The 21,728-nt window shown below is 43.5% G+C and overlaps 1 protein-coding gene and 1 pseudogene across 2 annotated transcripts in view; both read right to left on the bottom strand.

Annotated features, from left to right (window-relative positions):
* Positions 1 to 21,728, bottom strand: part of Ralgapa2 (Ral GTPase activating protein catalytic subunit alpha 2) — a 277,458-nt gene that overhangs the window by 240,244 nt on the left and 15,486 nt on the right. For both annotated transcript variants that reach the window (XM_036184593.1, XM_036184594.1), the window contains exons 2-3: positions 7,950 to 8,060; positions 2,150 to 2,202 (exon numbers count right to left, since the gene is read on the bottom strand). In XM_036184593.1, coding sequence (XP_036040486.1) covers positions 2,150 to 2,202; positions 7,950 to 8,060 — 164 coding nt within the window. The remainder of the gene's footprint in view (positions 1 to 2,149; positions 2,203 to 7,949; positions 8,061 to 21,728) is intronic.
* Positions 7,297 to 7,438, bottom strand: LOC118583336 (annotated as a pseudogene).

Below are 21,728 nucleotides of genomic sequence, written 5' to 3'. Positions count from 1 at the left end.
TCTGGTAATTCTCCTGTGTCACTCTTCTATCTCCCAGTAGGGGTATGCTGGGATTGCCCCCCACCTTTTTTTTTTTTTTTTTGAGCTGAGGATTGAATCCAGGGCCTTGTGCTTGCTAGGCAAGTGCTCTACCACTGAGCTAAATCCCCAGCCCTGGGGTATGATGGGATTTTAGACATTTCCTCTACCCTATTTGGCTTTTCAAGTGGGTTCTGAGGAATCCCAACTCAGATTGTCAGTCTTGTGTGGCAAGTGCTCTACCTACTGAGCCATCCCTGGAGCCAGGTAATACTATTTTTCTCCTTCTCCTTCTCCTCCTTCTCCTTCTCCTCCTTCTCCTCCTTCTCCTCCTCCTCCTCCTCCCCTTCCCCCTCCCCCCCCCCCTCCTCCTCAAGACAGGGTTTCTCTGCATAGACCAGGCTGCCCTTAAACTCACAGAGATCTGCCTGCCTCTGCCTCCAGAATGCTAGGATTAAAGGTGCATATCATTAAGCCCCAAAGTTGATTTCTGCCCTTCACAGGTATGTGTATACACACACACACACACACACACACACACACTTTTCTTTTTATATTTATTTACTCATTCATTCATTTTTGACACAGAGTTTCTCTTTGTAACCTGGCTGTGCTAGAACTCACTCTGTAGAACAGGCTGGCCTCAAACTCAGAGATCCACCTGCCTCTGCCTCCTGAGTGCTAGGATTAAAGGTGTGTGCTACCACTGCCCAGCTTCAGTTTATCTTCTTACACCAAACTATGCACACACTACTTCAAACTATGAATAATTAACATTCTGAATTTATAATCTAGAGAGTCCAGTATGTAGTTTACTCTGGAAAAGTGCTTGAGTTTGCTCCTAGAGCCCACTTGGTAGAAGGATAGAACCAACTCCCAAAAGTTGTCCTCTGACCTCCACATAGGCACTGTGAAATATGCACACACATATCAAATAAGTAAGTAAATGTTTTTCTTAACTTATAATTTATTAATCTGTAGCTGAGTCTAGTTTTTCTGGTGTTCATAATCTAGCACCTGCCTAGTACATTTGAGTAAGAATTTTATATTACACACACACACACACACACACACACACACACACACACACACACACATTGCCAAAAGCTAGATGTGGTGGCACATCTCTTCAAGTTCCAGACCAGCATGGTCTATACGGAGTTCTAGAACAGCTAGGGCTACATGGAGAGACCCTGTCTCAAAAACATTCAAAAGTAAAAACACTGCCAAGGGGCTGGCCAAGCAGTTCAGCAGGTAAAGGCCCCTTCTATCAAGCCTGACAAGCGGAGTGAAATCCTGGGACCCACATGGGGAAATTTACTATAGCAGACCGTCATCTGGCCTTCATTCATATGCTTGCTGTGGGTGTGCCTGTGGCACAGCTATGCACATGCACACAACTAAAATCTAATTTAATTTTTAAAAAAACCCACAGCCAAACATCATTCCAGTTTTAAAGACTACCTACGTACACAGAGACATAGATACGCAAAAAGCATAACCCCATCAATGTCAAAAATAATTTATTGAGGGGCTGGAGAGTCTCAGTGGTTAAGAGCTGTACTGACCATTCTTCAAGAGACACCCAGGTACAATCCCAGCACACACAAGGCATCTAGCACCCATCTAAGTGATCTGACACACATGCAGGCAACACACCCCCATCCATACACATAAAAATAAATAATTTTTAAAATATTCCATGTATATGTGGAAAAACTGAGTTTCTGTATGTCAGATTCACATGTCAGTAAGACAGGTCACCTATAGTTTGGGGACAGAGAACATTATGTAAAACTCACATAAAAGTTCATATAAAAAGGAAAGCAGCAAAAGCTATTACTATTTAAAATGTGTTTACTCTTCCAACTAGTACCTTTACATCTAGTTGTTCATACAAGGGAAACTTTATGCACATTTTTTAAAAAGAAAAATCACATGAACATTTTTAGCAGTCTCTGTTGTAAAAGTAGGTAGAGGGCAGGGTACAGACATGCACAGTCATATCTATTTGTCTTCAGGTAAAATTAAGGATCAAATAAAATATCTTATTTTTAACAAGGACTTTATAAAAGCTAAAATAATAATAATAATAATAATAATAATAATAATAATAATAACCAAAACTTACTTCAAAAAGAAAGAGGATAGAGTCCAGCTCCTCCCTTTGTGACTTATTATTCCCTGGAAATTAAGAAAAAGAAATTAGTCAGTATGCTAGCACTTAAGCTTTAGAGTCTCACACATGAGCAGGGTAGTGGTGGCACACACCTTTAATCCCAGTACTCAGGAGGCAGAGACAGGCGGATCTCTGTGAGTTCGAGGCCAGCCTGGTCTACAGCACAAGATCCACAACAGGCACCAAAACTACACAGAGAAACCCTGTCTCGAAAAACCGAAAGAAAAAAAAAAAAAGAGTATCACACATGATGCTGAAAGGCATCTTAAATGCTGCAGACATGCATTAGGAACTACAGAGACGCAGGGGAGCTAGGAAGAGGGCCCTGAGTTGGCACATCAGGCCCATATCAACCACAGTCACCTCTTACTCTCTTATACTAGCTCTTCAAACATAATGTCCATGTTTTCTGAATTTGTTTCTTAACTAGGTACTCACCAGCTCAAATTATGGTAAAAATGCAAAGAACAAACAATATTAACAAGCACACAGCATGAACATCTATAGAGAAAAGTACAATTTCACACTTTGTTGGGAGGGGTGTTTTTTATTTTTTTATTTTTTTGAGACAGGGTCTCATTGTAGCTCAGGCTGGCCTCCAACCTGCTATGTAGCTGAGGATGACTGTGAAGAGTTGGTTCTCCTGCCTCTACCTCCCAAGTACTAGGATTACAAAAGGTGTGCCACCATACTCAGTTTTATGTGGTGCGGGAATCAAATTCAGGGTTTCCTGCATGGTAGGAAAGCTCTCTACCAAAAGAGCTATATTCGGTGCCCCACAATGCCCTTTTGGTAACATTAACTGATAATAACATAAAAACTGTATAGTGATATTTATTTGTATTGAAATGTGATTTTATTTGTAGGTTAATAAAGTTGCCTTGGGGTCAGAGCAAGCCAAAGCAGAAGCTGGGGGGGGGGGGCACGCCTTTAATCTTTAATCCCAGCACTTAGGAGGCAGAGCTAGGTAGATCTCTGTGTGTTCGAGGACACAGCCAGCATGGCAGACACACGCCTTTAACCTCAATACCAACCATAGAAGACCTGGAGTCTGTACAGACAGGCAGTGACAAGGAGGTCATGTGGTTGGGTTTACAACCAATGAGAAAACAGAACAGAAAGTCTATAAAAAAGACAGGGTACACAGAAGTAGGTCTCTTGCGGAGAGGAAAGACAGCAGAAGCAGTGAAGGGTAAGGCTCTCAGCTATTGCTCTGACCTCTTGGTTTTTAACTCTGCACCTGGCTCTGTGTTTCTTATTTAACAAGATGGTTACAACTACAAAACTGCACCACCTGCCTCCAGCAGGAATTATCATTTACTGTTTATAGTATGTCCCAGACATTGTGCTAAGCATGCAGCTTAAGTCATCTAACTTAAGAATCAGCTAAGAGTAAATATTTGAGGCTTTTCAGATCTCTCTTGCAACTATCAGACTCTGTTGCCCCAAGCTGCATGCAAATGAATGGAGTTGACTATAACCAATGAAGCCAGTGGAGCATGGTGGCCCACAACCCTAATTCTGGTAGTGTGGGAGGCCAAGAATCCCCAGGAGCTCAAGACCAGCCTAGGCTTCAGAGCAAGAACCTGTCTCAACAACAAGTACAATACCAAAAGTCAAGTGAGCCATCAGTTGCAGGCTCCTGACCTAACTGAATCCTCATAGCTCTAAGAAGTAGCTCTCATTCATTCATTCATTTACAAATACTAAAAAACATCTGTTTCTCAGAAATTCTTCTGGGCCCTGGGGACAAAGGAATGAACCAAACAAACACCACTCCCTGTTCTGGGGAAGATGACATTTTGACAGGAGGAGGCAAACTATAAATAAGTTAGAAAGCCCATGAGCAAAAGCAAATGAGGAATACTAAACCAATATGCAAGTCTGACTTGGGAAGTTGGGAATACTTTGCTGGAAAACTGACAACTAGGCAAAGATGCACAATGGCCAAAGAAGCAGGTTACCCAGAAATATGAGGGAGTCACACACACCCTAGGCAGGGAGACTGCACCAAGGTTCCCGTGGCTGAGAGCGCTTGACAGGTCAGGAAACAGCCAGAAGGACCGGAGGCTAGAGCAAAGCTGGGGAAGATTTGAGCAGATAAGCTCAGAGAGTAGGTGTGTGTGGCAAAGGAAGGCAGCTCAGGGACAGGATAAAGTCACTACAGTGATTGGAGAATGAAAAGCCACTGAGGACTAGAGCTTCAGTGACCATATAAGTCACGGCTTCAGCACTCCTTTGGAAAGAAACTTGGGGTAAAAGAGAGCACAATAATGGAAGCCAGGAGACCCTTTCTAAGGCTAGTGTCAGGATACTAAATGCTTTGCTGTTCAGTGTGGACAAGGGGATGTGACTTCAAGGCCAGCCAGGTCTATATAGTGAGTTTGAGATTTGCCAAGGCTACATAGTGAGACCTTGTTTCAACACACACACACACACACACACACACACACACACACACACACACCAAAACAAAAACAAAATTGGAATGAAAAAAATTAAAATATCAGATCTTAAAAAATGGCCAATTGTCTAAAATTATTTTAAGTCACCCTGTTCCTACTAGTTATCACAGAGATCCTCCTGCTTCTGCCTGAGCGCTAGGGTTAAGGCTTGAGCTACCATACTCAGCTCATTACTATTTTGACTGCAAATACCATGACCCTTTTCTCCTCCACATACCTGTAAAACAAAGTAGAGTAGAGCAAAACTAGCAAGGTAAATACAGATCATTCCAAATTTGGAATATCTACCCTTTGGACCAAAATAAATTTTCTTCAGTTCAAGATTTATACCAGCTTATAAATCAGAGATGAAAACTGAGAAACACCGTAAGAAAAGCACATGCTGGCATCTGAGGCACATATCGGCATCCCAGGACAAGCTACTATGTATGTCATCTGCTGTATACCAGAGCCCACTATTCCTTCCCCTCCACAAACAGGGCACACTTTTGTTTGATCACAGCAATTGGGGTACTTCAGGAAGCCCTTCAGGTTTTCTTTCCTGTCCCCCAAAATATCTGACTACATTCATCCTCTAGCTTTTCTCCTTAGACAACAACAACAACAAAAAAAAAAAAAAAAAAAAAAAAAAAAAGCCACTTTGTACTTGCCTCTGTCTCTCTAGTGTTTGCTTGACTCCCAACACCCTTCTCCAACCCCCATACTATCTGCTACCTCTCCTCAGACTGCCTACAGGTAGGTACAGCCCTTAGCAGCTCTTCCCAGGACACACATTCACAGCACCCTGGGTGCTCTTCCCGCTCTCCACCCCTCTGCTCCAGGTCCACCTGTCAAGTTCTGACAGTTCCTCACCAGGAACTGTCCTCAGGTCGGCCATGAGCTCTCATTCCCTAAACCCACTGCACCTCATCTTCTGCATCATCAGGCTTTCTGATCCTGCATGCCTGGAAATCTCTCCCCTGGGCTTCTGGGTCCACACGATTTCCGAACACCCATCTATCCCTCTCCTCTTCATTTGCTGACTCCCTTTTCCTTGATATACTTTTGCCCTCAGCAACAGCAAGCTTCCACCCAATTCTCCCAAACTCAGACAAGCTATATTTCTGCTGCCCAGCCAACACTTACTCCTGTGTCCCACAAGTACCTCAAATACAGACAAGTCAGAGCTGCCTCCAGCCTCTTGCCTCCCAAACACTGTTCTCCTTGAGGGTTTCTGCAGCTACAATGGTACCTCCTAAGTCAAACGGGGACCCTGAATGGCTCTTTGACATCTCCCTCCCTTGTATTCAGTCTCACAGGACTCTTTCTCCTCCCCTAACCGCTACCTTGCTGGGCCAGTCTTCCACAGTTCTCCACAGAGTAACAGCTCTCACATGGGTGACAGCATCAGCCCCCAACTCACCTCTGTGCTCTATGCACTCACCACTTAACAGGACACTTGTCTCAGAAGCAAACATTTTTAAGGGCTCTAGCGAAAAACAAAGTCCCAACTCCTTAGCATGGAAGGCAAGGCTCCTGGCAAACATAATGGGATTTCCTCCATAACTCATTCACACACCTTATGATGCAAGAAAAAGAAGCACATCCCCACACATGCCCTGAGGGCACTTTCCTGCCTTTGCTCAGGCTCTATCCTCTACCTGCAATGCTGTTCTCCACTTCAAGTCCTACTTTCAGCTCCATCCACCCACCTACAACCTTCAGCTGAGTTCATCACCAATGACTAACAGACTGATCAATCATGCCTACATAATGAAGCCTCCACTAAACCCAAAAGATTCTGGCTAAGGGAGCTAGCTCTCAGTTTGTGAAGAAGAATGTATCATGTACATGCAGAGTAGTGTTCTCCAATTCCGTGGCAAGGAAGTTCCTGTGTTCAGGACCTTCACACCTCACACACACAGCTCTTTACCTGGCTGCTCATAGATACTCTTTAAAATTTGTATTATTCATGTGTAATGCAGTAAATGAACAAAACATCTGTAATAGATACAAATAAGTAAGGTTGTTTCCCTACATTCTGCCACTCCTCTAGCAAATTAACCAACCCTGAGAAGAGACTATTAGACTCCTGATTATGGTCAGTCTGCCACTACACAGGAGACAACCTAGAATCCGCAACTTACATTAAAGGGGGCGGCCTTGTGGCATTCAGCCCTTAACCTACAGGATCTGAAACTACCTCCCAGCAGCCTGGCAAGACTGGAGTTAATGGGCACCAACTGATGTCTGCTGGAGACTAGCAGCAGAATGTTATGCTGAGTCGGTGTGAGAGACTGGGAAAAACACTTCCGTTTGTTTTTCCTCATTTCCCAGACAGATGACATGAAATGGAAAGGCAAAGACAGTGACAGTCCTTACTGACCAGGTGCTCTGTGCCAGGCTCTGTGCTGAAATCCTAGTGGATCTGTTAGCCTGCTTGCTGCTCACAGCAGGAGACCAACACAGAAGGGCCAAGTGATGCTCAAGGAGAAACAGCAACAAGGGTGAGGATAGTGAGGATAGTCTGGCTTCCCAGCTACACAATCCCCTCACCCAAATTTCCAGAGCTGGCCGGGCAGTGGTGGTGCATGCCTTTAAATGCCAGCACTCAGGAGGCAGAGGCAGGCAGATCTCTTTGAGTTCGAGGCCAGTCTGGTCTACAGAGAGAGCTCCAGGACTGCCAGGGCAACACAGTTACATATGGGCATAAATATGAAAACACAGACAAACAAAACTCATTGATAACAGAAAATAATCTCTACACTTGATCTTAGCCAAAAGGCCGAGAAGCGATCAGAAAATAATCTCTAAGGACAGAAGGTACAGGCAAGGCGACACCTGACTTTCATTTCACAGGTCCTTTAATGGAATTTGATTTTAATGTTGGTGTTCTTTTACTGTGTTTGGCTTTTGTAGCAGGGTCTCACTATGTAGGTCTTGAATTCATGTTTTTTCCTGCCTCTGCCTCCATATTCTGGCATTATATCTTGTGCCACCAAATGCAGCTTAAATCTGGATATTGTTTAGATGTCTATGCATTATTTTTCTCCCTTGCTCTTTAAATCATTTATCCCTTTGGAATCCATGCCTTCTGTGGTTCCTTCTAGTTTTCATTTTAGCCATCTGCTGTTCAATTAACACCTGTGTAAGGGAACACTCAAGGGACAGAGAGATGACAACCAAGCCACCCGAGTGAGGCCTCAAAGCCTGGAAGAAGGAAAGTTAAAGATGCACAACTTGTGGCTCATGACAGATTAACATCTGGAATTGCCCGTGTACTCTAAAAGAGTTGTAGAAATGCTTACCTTTTAACTTCAAACTATTTTCCAGTGTTATAAAATTTTCATAGAAGATGAAATATATCTGAGAATAGTTGGTCTCAAAAAACTGCTTAAGATCGCTTGCATCCACATTATCTGAAAAGAGAAGTTTGCATTTACATCATTATTGGAATTCACAAATATAGCCAAGTGTGGTGGCTCAGGTCTTTAATCCCAGCACTCAGGAGGCAGAAGCAGGTGGATCTATGTGAGTTCGAGGCCAGCCTGGTCTACAATGTGAGTTCCAGGACAGCCAGGGCTGTTATAGAGGAACCCTGTCTCAAAAGAAATAAATAAAACAAACTTCAAGAACAAATTCACCAACATTTTCAGAAATGAAAGAAAACAAAGCTAGTCTTATACCTTCATGAGAAAAACCAAAACTGTCTTCTCACTTGTTTATTCACCGAAGAGAGGTCAGAAGTGCACAGGGCACCAGTCACCACACAAATGCTCGGGCACCAGTGAGGCCCAGGAAAGAAGGCCTCAGAACTGAGGGGGACAACACTCACAGACCAGCTGAAAGGTTGGAGGAACTACTGAGTTTTCCTTGGGGAGAAGGAAGCATGGAGATTCCTGGAAGAGGCAGCTCTGACAGGGACCTCAAAGAGGGATCGATCGGTCTGTGGCCTTTTAGAGAGTAACCGGTGGAGGTCTTACACAGATCGCCTCTCCTCCCTCTCCACCACCACAGCTGTCTAGGCACAAAAGAGAAAACAGTTCAAGTGACCTAGCACGTCCTCCAATACAACCCTGCAGCCACATGCATTGGGCTCACTGTGTCCCCTTCCTTCCCACCCTCACACCCCCTCGCTACTGTGGATCAAGTGCTCCTGTTGTGCCATATGGTTTTGCTAAGATCAGGAGCTCCATGCCAGAGAAGTGAGTGGTACAGTTACTATCCCCACTGGGGTTCCTTCTTCCCAGGAGCATGATCAGCCTAGGCAGAAACCTCGAAGCTGAGGAGGTTATCCACTTTCAACAAACCTTTGCCCATTTTTCTAAGACGGGAACATCATTCGTGCCATTACAAGATCCTGATTACTGGAGTTAATGTTGTAGAATTATACATGGAAGGGAAATTAGAAAGTCTCATAATTCTAATGATTACTAAGAAAAGAAACCAATGGTGCCATTCAATATGTAACAGAATAACATTCCCTGTGTTTGCAGTCCTAATTAATACTGTAAACTCACATGGCACACTCACTGCAATGCCCAAGTCCATACAGCTAACAGTAACAAACAGCATAGACTACAGGACTTCCTTTGCTTACCATAGAAGGCCCTTTTGTATAATTTTTTTACAAGTTCTTTAGAATAATGCTTCAAAGATTTTTATAAACTCACATGAGTTGTCAATTTCATATTATTTTTACTGCCCAAAATAAAACACCACCAAACAGTAGACTCCTAGTAGCTGACAAATTCACCTTGGTGAAAACAGGCACAGAGAAAGTAATATCAGCCTACATGAATGCTATCATTCTTTTATCTCTGTATTTACTTACTCACTTGATTGTGTATTAGTCTATAACCCAGGCTGGCCTCCAACTCCCTATGTAGTGGAGGGTGGCCTTGAACTTCTAATCCTCCTGGCTCCACTTCTCCAGTGCCACGTCTGACTTTATGTGGCACTAGGGATCGAATTCAGAGTCTCACACATGCTAAGCAAGCACTCTACCAACTGAACTACATGCTTGGCTACTGTCATTCTTAGGAACAACACAGTCTTTCTAGGAATCTCAACAGCCTTACTCAGAATCTGCCTGTTGCAACATGACATTTATGTTCTGATGACCTCAGGTTTTCCTGCTTGTAGGTATACAAGTGGTAGTCATTATTTTATCACTAACTGTTGTAGGGTGTTTCTTTTAGTCAACTGATTTAAGAAAAGATCAACCATATACTGTGCTAAGTTCAGAGGTTTAGTGATGTCTGAGTGGGACTGTAGGTTCTGTGAGGACAGGGACTGTATCTAACAGAGAAGCCCTGGTTGGGTCAGCAGCATGTTTTGAGGAATGAAGCTATATGACATGCCCCAGGACGGGGAGGGACAGGGTGGAAGTCACACAGTGGAGGTGCAAACAGACTGGCAGGAAGGGCTGTGTGTGTTTTAACTACAGCTAAAAACCCAGTGGCAAGGCTGGCACTAAATGCCCTTTCTGCCAGAGCACTAAGCACAGGCAGCCCAGTCACCTCTCACTGCCAACTAAACCACACCACCCCACTGGCAGCCTGTCTGCACCTCCTCAGAGCAATTATCCCTAATATCCACCTCCACTGCACACGACTGTCCCCTTCAGGCCCTACACTCTACCTTCTGTGACATCTTTACAGTCCTGCAAGTTCCCAAACATGTTTTCCACTTGGGTGCCCTAGGGGATACTAGCTTAACTCCCTATCATCCTATAGGTGGCTTGGCCTCATCCTTCAGAATTGGGATCGCTCATTAATCCCTCAAAGAAATCCACAGATGTCTCAAGTGTCACTCTGTACTTTTCATCCGATCTCCTGCCTTCTTCCTTGCAGTGAAAGAGCTTCAGACTCAGGAAGCCACTGGGAAACTAGTTATTCCCTTACAGGGAGGTATGGGTACAGGAGCATCAATCCAGCCCAGAAAGGCTACTGGATGATCAGTAACTCTCGCACCTTATCCTTTGGCCCCTGGTCTCTCCAACACACTCAAAATACCAGCAACAGAACAAAGACAAGCCTCAAGAACTGAGGGGCTTCCATAAAGACCACAATGCTTTCCTGAAGCCAAAAGGCCAGGCAGCAAGCCACCCAGTCTTTCTTCTCGATAAGAGCTTAAAGCTGTCACTGGCAGGACAAATAGATACCTTCAAGGTCATCCAGTACACAGTAAACAAGGCATAGCACTAATAACACACTCGGTTTATCTATACCAGCTCACAACTCCTCACTGTCCTGGGAGTCCTCATCAAAGACAGCACTAAAATGAGCCAAAATTCCAACTTATTCAGTTACATCTGTATCACTTGGCACCCTCATTAGAACAGAGACTACATGAAGGCAGGAATTCTATTTTCATGGTTCACTGTTGCCCCTTCTACTCCAGGAAATGACCTGGGCTAACCATTTGTGAAGTGAATGAATAGAGTCTGAATAACAAGTGTTTTACACATCTAATCCAAGATCCAGAGAATACAAAGACAGGTCTTACAGAAAGCACTGGAATTTAGCAGGGGGGGCGGGGGTTAAATGGAATAAAAGTATTTTTAGCAAAACCAACTTTAAGAATAGATACAAAGGACAGGTTTGCTCAGGGAGGGGGGAACCTTATTACCACAAACTTTCTTATAGACAGGCTTTTTTGACTAATTCATTCACTTGTTGTATCCTATCAATGCCAAATAACTCTGCCAAGTGCTTAAAAATTCAAAGAGAATAAGAGCCAAGGCCATCAAGATGAACAGGTGAACATAAGCAACAATAGCCAGGGAGGGCATCAGGGCTGAAGCCCATACTAGGCACCAAAGCAAGAAGTAGACAGCCCACACAGGCAAGTTTGGGGTATTGATAATGCATATATTCGTCTGCCTTCTGCTTTACAAGACATTATTATGAGTTATTCTAGTTTACCCTCACTACAACACTGTGAAGTAGATGGAGCAGGGTGGGGGGTGAGAAGCATCCTTAGATGTTGATCTCCTTTGACCTGTCCAAACTAACAAGCAAGTTAGGAAGTTAGGCTGGAGACAGTTCCTGCCTGAGTCTCTGACTTCAAATCAAAACTAGAAGGCAGGTCAGGAATTTAGAAGAAATAAATGACCCCCTGGAGATGTGCAGGCAGAGCAGAGTGAGCAACAGTTAGCAAGAGTGGGGAGCAGCATGACAGGTCACAGCTTCAGGACTGGTGAGGGAAAAGGAGGAGGCAGGAGAGGGCAGAGCCAGGTGGGAGGCCTCCAGTGATCCTTGTGTGGGACGAGGAAGCTAACATGCTGTCTTATTACCATCAGCCAGCTCGGCCAAGTACTTCCAAAAAAAACCACAGGGAAGCAAATGCCAGACAGCCCTGCAGAGCCTGAGGTCAGTTCTAAAGTCTTGAAGTAACTCTTAATTAATTCATTCTCCTTCACCATACGCAGCCAGTAAACTGCATTACTTTCCCATTATCTCTCAAAGACAATCTGTATAGCACATCAAACTCTGCACTCCCTATATTGACAGTTCTTTCTCCACCCCCAGCTGGAAGTCGACAGCAAGGACTGAGGGCGAACCCTTTGAAGCAGACTTTGTCTACAGGGTCTAAGACGAATGAGATAATTCCATCTGAAAAGCAGGGCGAACAATGGTCCCTATACTGCAAGGTGATGAGAAAATAAGCATATGCAGAGTGCTTGTAGACTGTCAGTTGACATTGTAGAAGTGTTAGCTGGTTTTTATAATTACTTAGATCCTGGCAAAGCTCTCTCACCAGGAAGAAATAACACAACCTCACCTATGTATGAAGCCATCAAATTTAATGACTCAGAACTTCATATACTTAATGAGGCCATCCCATATTAAAAAATACTAATCCCAACACAACACTAAATACTGCCAACAAGCATATCCATGAAGCCAGGCCAATTCTCCTCCATCTCCTTCTACACATAATCCTTTTCAAAGGCAATTCTAGCACTCTTTAGTCAGATGAGTCAAAACATAGCTTCATGAGAACTTGCTTCAGCACCTAGGTGAAAGCCAGATGCCACACACACCTATAACCCTAGCACTAGTCAGATCTGGGGACGTGCTGGCTAGCCAGTCTAGCTGCAAAAGCAAGCTCCAGTTTAAGTGAGCAACCCTGTCTCAAGAAAATGAAGTGGAGAGCACAGGAAAAGACACCAAATGTCCACCTCTGGTCATGCACTGAAAGAAGTATCCATACACAGGTTCACATACAAATATACCACATGTGCACATACACAACAGGGGGTGGGGGAGAACAAGGAAAGCAATGTACAATAATGTACAATAAACTAAGCAGACATAGGCTGAAGATTTTGTCAGAAATATATGCCACTAGTGATAAGCCTAGTGTGATTAGCTTTATTGGCCAATATTAGCCTTAGAGGCTGATATGATCCTAACTTCACATTTAAGCAATTGCCTATGTAGGTGCCCTCTTTTCTTTGTGATGTAAAGATGCCATGCACTATTCATTCCCTGGCCACACCTATAAACTATGTCCACTCACAGTAATTTCAGGCTTATCTCCCAGCCTGCTTCAGTAAGTGAGCTTACAGAACAGTACTGGCTAGGAAAGTCTGAGGTAGTTAGTGATCAAAGAGAACTGAGAAAACACAGGAGCACAACTGGATCCAACCCAAGAGGGTAGAGCCAACCCCAGACAATCTGCAGTCAGTCAGAAGCAGAACCGCCCTAGGCAGTACAGAAACAACATCAGGAGGGCAGAAAATAGATGCTTGTTGATGTCGGGCTCCTGGGAGCTGTTGAAGTCAGAATGGTTGTTATGAAATACTGTGGAAATACTAGTGCAAAAGAAGACAGTGGGTGCAAAACAACTTCATTGATGGCAGGACCAGCGAACTATAACAGATGCCCCGCAAGTGCAATACACTGTCACCTCAAGTTAAAAAAAAAAAAAAAAAGAGTGGGCAAAACTCACCCAAATCGCACAGCCTGCACCTTGACACAAACTTTCTGTAAAGTGACCTGTCCTAGCCTGAGTCAGGGGAGGACTCCTCGTGACACCAACTGGTCCATCTGAGTACTTCCTGTGCATGCAGGAGTGCTATAAAATGCTATCACAGGTAAACAACTGGAGCTTATCTAGGAGAAGAAGCAAACTGTACCAGGAAGCTTTCCAGACTCAGCAGCTTTACTGTCCTAGAACAGGAGAAGGTATCCAAGGAATGATGGCATTTCAATGGCCAATCAACAAACCCACGGAAGTTATCATTATTATAAGAGAAATACATTCCTGAAAACTGACTCTCTATGAAGACTCAAAGAGTTTCCTATACTAGCTGAGTGTGGTGGATGGTGCCTATAACCCCAGCATTCAGGAAGATCAGTTTAAGGCCAGTAGGAAACCTACGGTGAATTCCAGGCCAGTTTGGGATACAAACTGAGACTTTGTCTCAAAAAGCCAAAAATATAAAACTGAAGAGTATATGTTTCCTGTACTGCCTATGTACAAACACAAAACACTTACATGGATGGAAATATAAATTTATGCAATGGAAAGCAAGTCTGATTTAGACTCTGAGCCTAGAGTGATCAAAGCCTAAAACAGATGTGGTTGAGGCTCTGGTGGAAGCACCCCATACAGGAGGGACTGAGGGAAGGTGGCACAACCCCTTATCTAAGCTCTGTTTATCTCCCCAAGTCAGCTAGCAGGAAGGGACACCAGCCTGGCTCCCCACCTTCTGGTTTCATGTGTGCATCCTGCTTGCCTGCCTCAATCTCCAGAGAGTTTAGTCTCTGAGCACCTAAAGGATAGGCATTAAATACATGCCCACTGAGTAAACTACCAGTCTGCAGAACTTAGATATTTGGAAGGGTTGGTTACTTAATCCCTTCCTGTGGATGACACGAAAGCATTCCTGAAGGCCACTGATAACAAGAAAGAAGAAGAAAGAAGAAGAAGAAGAAGAAGAAGAAGAAGAAGAAGAAGAAGAAGAAGAAGAAGAAGAAGAAGGAAGAAGAAGGAAGAAGGAAGAAGAAGAAGGAAGGAGGAAGGAGGAAGGAGGAAGGAGGAAGGAGGAAGGAGGAAGGAGGAAGGAGGAAGAAGGAAGAAGAAGAAGAAGAAGAAGAAGAAGAAGAAGAAGAAGAAGAAGAAGAAGAAGGAGAAGAAAGAATGAGGTGTTCTATCTTAAATACAAAATAAGTCTATGGCCATACCACCCAAACATGCTCAATCTCATGTAAATACAAAATAAATTAATAAAACAGGACAATAAGCAATGATACCTACTCTATAGCTATTAATTTCTATTAATTTTCAATTTTAATTTCTATTAATTTTCAAATCTAATTTCTATTAATTTTCAAAATAATGGCAACATAAACATATGTTCATCCCTTAAACCATTGTCAATATTCATTTTATAAAATTAGCTCATATCTACACACCAAGTCTATACATTATGTCTGATATATTAGAAAGATATCTGGTTAGAAAGATGTTCGACAGCAAAGCTTCTAAGCTTGCTACTATATGATGTTTGAATGAATTTATCTTTTGCTTTTAATAAATAAATTGCTTGATAATTAAGATGATGAATTATCACCACTTATTTGCAGAAAGACACTTATGCCTGCTTCATGCAGCAGTCACGTGTCTGAGACAGAATCTCCCGGATGTTCCCTGATGCCTACGTCAGGATGGCTGGCCTGCAAGCTTCCCGGGACTGTCTTCTCTCTGCCTCCCATTTCACCTTAAGAGTTCTGGGATTACACGTAAACCCAACCCCCAACTTTATGTGAGTTCTGCAGGCCCCTCACAAATTGTGCAGCAAACACTTTAACCCTGGAGCCAGACCCCCGATCTTGGCACAACTATGAGTTAATACAACCAAAATTTCACTATTTAAAAATTAAAATAGGGGTTGGGGATTTAGCTCGGTGGTAGAGTGCTTGCCTAGCAAGCGCAAAGCCCTGGGTTTGGTCCTCAGCTCCAGAAAAAAAAAAAAATTAAAATATGTACCAGGAGTGGTTCCACATGCCTTTGATCCCAGAGCATAGGAGGCAGAGGCAGGTGGATCTCTGTGAGTTCAGGCCAGCCTGGTCTACATAGCAAGTTCCAGGCCAGCTAAGAATGCACAGTGAGACCCTGTTCCAAAAATAAAACAAAAGTACCTCCTCCAAGCTATCAGTTCCCTTTATCTCTCAAAGTAAATAAAACACAAGGATCACAAGACCAAAGTTCTGATTACAACAGTTACAAGGAATTTCAAAAAGAAAACCAGCATATACTACTCTGTTAGTGAGCCCATACCTTCTACAAATTCAGCCTTGAGCTCAACATACAAAGGAGCCCACATCTGGCCCTAATTCCCACTTTTAGTCTGGGTTCTGTCCCACAAATGCAAATAAGTTCTTCCATTGCTGGCATGAAAGTCAGGTTGAAAACAACCCCCTCTCTTAGCTTTGCTCTGCATCTAGTTCTCCTACTGGTTCCCAGCACTTTCTCTGCATTGCTTGTTTAGTCTCAGACACAAATACAATGACTACAAAGCTTTAAGCACCAGAAGACCAAAGTCTGTTTCACAAGTATGCTTTGTGACACATGAGACTTCATATCTCTGCAGAATCCTCAAGTAGTACTTCCAACCTCATCTACTTTTAGACACTAAACATATTTAATATGCAATTACTTCCCAAAAGTCACTCAGATGTTAACTAATAATGTATTCAAAATAATTCTGGTTCCTCTCTTAATCCCCTCCACCCACTGGAGCAGGAGTGCCTCCTTGTTCTTTTCACGACACCTGTCCCCTCTCCCTTACGTGGCAACCGTAACTGCCTACCAAACCTTAAGGCTGCAGTCAGAGGCAGTAATCTAGGACCACTCCCAAGTTGCACATTAGGTTTCCTCAGGTTTGTATTAATCTCTTGAGAACCTCAGGCTTCTCACATGGCTCTCATCTTAGACACCAACACCACCCAACTCTGGATACCCCCAAATCTCATCCCAAGTCCCTAACAGTCCACCCACTGACTATAGCCAGTACAACTCAACAAATCTCAATTTTACCACATTTCTAACAGAGCTCATCCCCTCAGCTCTGCCTGAAACCTGGCAATCCCCTAAGAACAAGTCCCTTACAGTCAGTCACCAGGTGAGGTTTTCGCCTTCCTCCTACACTCACATGTTACTTGGCCTCAACCAAGTGTGGCACTTCCCTGCTCCCCCACCTGCAAACACATACCCTGAAATTCCCCCAACACCAAACACACACACACACACACACACACACACACACACACACACACACACACACACACCACAATTTCTAGTTCCATTCTGGTCCTTCTTTTCTCACATATACAAAAAGCTTCTTTCCTGATCATCACATCATAGATCCCACCCCCAAATGGTGTGACACACTGTCTCTTCCACACCAGTACACTCTCCAAAGAGTGTAGGGCCTGGCTCCTGTCTTCATTATTGGTGATTGCAACATTCACAGCATGATGCCTGGCTTCCTCATCCCTAATGAAGTTGTCAGGCACTCCACCTCTACCACCCACACCCACAGCCAGAGTCTAGACCTGGTCATTACTACCCACCTCCTAAGCCTCAGGTTCAAGTGATTCATTCTCCCTGACATTTTTTCTCTTTCCTGCCCACTCCTGGAACCCTAAACCCAACAACTCCTCAGCCTTACTGGGTCCATGAGTCAAATCTTGAGTCTACCATCTTGTCACTATCTATGGTGTACTCAAGTCATTTCCTTCCAGGCCAATTTAGTTTCCACGGCCCGTCTTTTTTTTTTTTTTTTTTAATACACTTTTATTTACTGCGGGGGAGGGAGACACAACTTACATGTTGGTTCTCTCCTTCCCTCATGGAAGCCCCAGGAATTGAACCCAGGTTATCAAGCTTGGCAGTAGGTGCCTTTACCTACTGAGTCATCTCACCAGCCTCACCTTTTTAAGAATCCTTTCATTGTCCCTCAGTTCTTCCATCCTTTTGTTCTTCCTTCACAGTTACTTGATAAAATCCGAATCTCTTCCTTCCTTGGTTCAAATGAACGGATTTATATGAAGTCAAGCCATGTGCTAGGTGCAAAAGGGTTTTGTTGTTGTTTTTTTAAATGTTTGTACTAGCCGGGTGGTGGTGGCGCATGCCTTTAATCCCAGCATTCGGGAGGCAGAGGCAGGTGGATCTCTGTGAGTTCAAGGCCAGCCTGGTCTACAGAGCAAGTTCCAGAATAGGCTCCAAAGCTACACAGAGAAACCCTGTCTCGAAAAAAACCAAAAGAAAAAAAGTTTGTACAGGAGATAGAGAGACATCTCAGAGGTTAAAAGTTCTTGCTGTTCTTACAAAGAACCGGAGTTTGGCTCCTAGCACCCACATTGGATGGCACACAGCCTCCTATGACTCCAGCTACTCCAGCTCTGTGGGATATGAATGACACCCTCTTCTGGCCTCTGCAGGCACCTGCACACACACACATACACAAACACAAATAATAGACAAACGAAAATTAATGCATATCAAAGAGTAAGCCCAGCAATACATATGTGACTTATAATGCATAGTAACAAAACAAGCACTTTAGACCACCCACTGAATGAAGGACCTAGTCTACCCAGGCCTTTGCTGTCCTGCTCTAAGGAGAGTACCACTGTTAATACATTGGCCAATATTCAGTGCTTCCAAGGCCAAGAGAAGTACACATGTACCCTGAGTTCTACTAGCCTGGGTTATCAGAAGGAATGGAGACGTGGTGGGACCTAAACTATATAATATATAATCTTATTTGCAGGGGGAAAAAATTACCTTTTGGCTTCTTTGATAGTTCTGTTTCTTACATACATTATAGTCATATTTTCCTGTTACCCTAGTTACATACTTTTAAGTGTTTTAAATCCCCCTGTATGCGTGTGTGTGTGTGTGTGTGTGTGTGTGTGTGTGTATTTAAAAATTTGTCAAAATTGGCAGCTCATTTCCATAAGGGTTCCATAGCACTTCAGACTAAAATATTAAGAGCTGCCTGGAGCAGACACTGTTGGTTCTCTCCAGTTCCCTCATCTCACCCACCCACCCCCACAAACAGCCCCTCACTCTTCCTAACAGCGTTTATTCAGGGATTATTCTTCCCAGAGCTGTATCTACTGGGAAGGCTAGCCTATACCTCACACATAGGCAGTGGGCCTGATGTAACTGAGTCAACTGTGATAGCAACATAACCTTTGCCAGTGACTACTATGGACCAAAGTGTATGGCACAGTGCCGATCCATTTACAGAAGACACTAACATCCCCGACAGAGGTACCGGGAAAATACTCATCATTCTTCAGGGGACATAATGAGAAGCAGCTTTTTTCTGCCTCTAGATATCAGTCCATCTGGATGGCTCTGAGTATTCTGACACTCAGAATCTGCTCAGTGAGGATGACACACAAGTCTGCCTCAGTGAGGATGACACAGTAGAGAAGCTGGAAGTCTGGGCTGTCAACACTGCAGAACAGCTAGATTATCTCACTCTGGCCTGCCCTGCCTAAAGCCCTCTTTTATATAGAAGGGAAAATTCCTTTTATCTATTTATATTGAGTTTTCTCTTAGTTACAGCCAAAAATATCCTTGTAGACAGACAGCTGAAATAAAATATAAAATAAATACTAGTACAAATTGAAAAGCTCCTAGAAGCCAGTGGGTGGCTCATGCCTTTAATCCCAGCACTCAGGAGGCAGAGGCAGGTGGATCTCTAAAGTCAAGGACAGCCTGGTCTGCAGAGCGAGTTCCAGGACAGTCGAGGTTACAGAAAGAAACTCCGTCTCAAAAACAAAAAAGAAAAAAGAAAATAAAAGAAAGAAAGAAAAAAAAAGCTCACATAATTCTCATCAGACATTTTAAAGCACTCATACTTGCATACTCTTGTCTTACTCTGGACTGGGGCCAGCTCAGAGCACATGTGTTGGAGATATGTTAGACAGAAATAGGACAGGGAAAGCAAAACCTAAATGATTACCTCTTGCCCGCCACTCTCAACAGCTAAGGAAACAAAAAAGTGGTGAAGAAGGCGGGAAAGGCCATCAAATAATGTCTGTGTCAAATAACTATTATTAATCATATAATAATAGCCTACAGAACAGCTCTGCATAGGGTGACTCAATTAACCTCGAGCAACAACAAAAGGCAGGGAGAGTCTTTACTGCTGTAGGAAGAAGGGTCAGGAGGGCAGTTTGCACTGGTTGGGACCCACGGCTGGGCTCCCTGCTCAGTTGATTGGGTCCACACTGACAAAGGGTGGTGAAGAGTGCAGGAAGCAGATCTGGAAACAACAACAAGCCACAGAGGATACATGGCATAAGCTCCAGACTCATTTCTAAATCCAGAAGAAAAAAGCCTAGAAAGTAGCTTACTTTACATCTTTGTATGTACGAGTGTGGTGTGTAGATGTGTGTGTGTATATGTTCCCATATGTGCAGTTGCACGTGGGTGCACACGTGTGTGGACACCTGAAGTTATTCTCCACATTGTTTATCAAGGCAGGGCCTCTCACAGAACCAGACATCATTGATTCCCCAATTCTGGGTAGGGTAGCAAGGCAGCCTGCTCTGGAGAGCCAGTCTCTACTAGTTCTGGGAGTACACATGGCCCCACAACTACAAGTTTGACATGGATCCTAAGGATCTGCACTCCAGTCCTAGAATCTGCAGGGCAAGTACTTTATCCAGAGTCACTTCTCCAGTCCTCATATTTTAGAAGGGTATATCAGAGACAGTGTGCACACATTGGAATGACGTTCCTCCTGGACAGGTTAAAAGGGTGGCCTTCCCCAAGGGCTGTCTTTACCTCTAGAAAATCATAATGATCTTCTTGTTCTGTCAGCAACCTAAATCAGTGACCTCAACAAAGACCCTTATCCTGGTCACTGGAAGCCTTTCTGGGCATACAAACTGCTGACAGTGTGTAAGAGCCTGAAACTCACACACCACAGTAGCAGCAGTTTGTTACAGGAGCCCAGCAGAACACCATACAGCCATATGACAATGCAAGCCCTTCCTGGTGTGAACAATGTCTAAGGTGTTTTCATAAAATACACAGCACTGGACTATGGACATGTAAAACTCTGTGTGTGTGTGTGTGTGTGTGTGTGTGTGTGTGTGTGTGTGTGTACTCATGAGCAAAACTGAGAGCAAGAGATAGAGGAGAACATGCACAAATAGGAAAGTAAGATTACCCAAATACCACCAATACATAAGGGACTGCAGATTTTTAAAAGTTTTTTTACACTCAAGTTCACTCATAGTACTCAAATTTTCATAATAGGCAAATACAATATGTAAGCACACACACACACCCCTAAAAAAAAGCTAAGAAAAGAAAAAGTGCTTCCAATGTTTTGTAAATAAATGTTTCAAAGCTGGACTTCTATAAAAGAAATTAGCAACTATGCAGTCAGGACATTGTCCACATTATTCTTCAAACTTGAAAACACAACTTCTCAACTCTAAAGGAAAGTTAACACAAATGACACATAAAATAGTATCTTTGTCAATTCTAAAAGCAGCCAATCCATATAAATTCCCTGTCCAACGTGTGTAGTGCACTTTAGGAATATCACATACCCTGCACTGAATGCTTGGCAATGATCTAATTACTAAAAGGAGATTCATTGTTAAGTAAAGGTTGTATGTCTGTAATTTAGTGGAAAGAACTGGGCAGCCAGAGACTGCTTATGTCATACTCACAAGAGTTTGCACTGAGTGGAAATAAGCAAACACAGGACACCTTAGGATGCAAAAAAAGGTGATGAAATTTCCAATCACAACAAGCTTCATTTACAAGACCTGGTAGCCTTAGACCGTGAGAGTCAACTTCTTCCTCTGCCAGAACACTGACTATAAAGTGTTAATGAGATGGTCCAGGCTCAGAAATGACAGCTCTGTAAGTCTACCATAAGACCCTCTTCCTGTAACTAACCTCCTCTTGCCATCTGATTTTTGAATCACCATGCTACAGAAGGTGGATGGGATCTTGGACCTAGAGACAACAAACAACAGGAGACTTAGGCATGCATGTGGGATACAGACAAGGCTTTAGACAGGACTGCA

This window comes from Onychomys torridus, chromosome 4 (genome assembly GCF_903995425.1).
Source record: "Onychomys torridus chromosome 4, mOncTor1.1, whole genome shotgun sequence".
Lineage (NCBI taxonomy): Eukaryota > Metazoa > Chordata > Mammalia > Rodentia > Cricetidae > Onychomys > Onychomys torridus.
The sequence above is the reverse complement of the archived record's forward strand: the minus strand, read 5'-3'. Positions and strand labels throughout refer to the sequence as shown.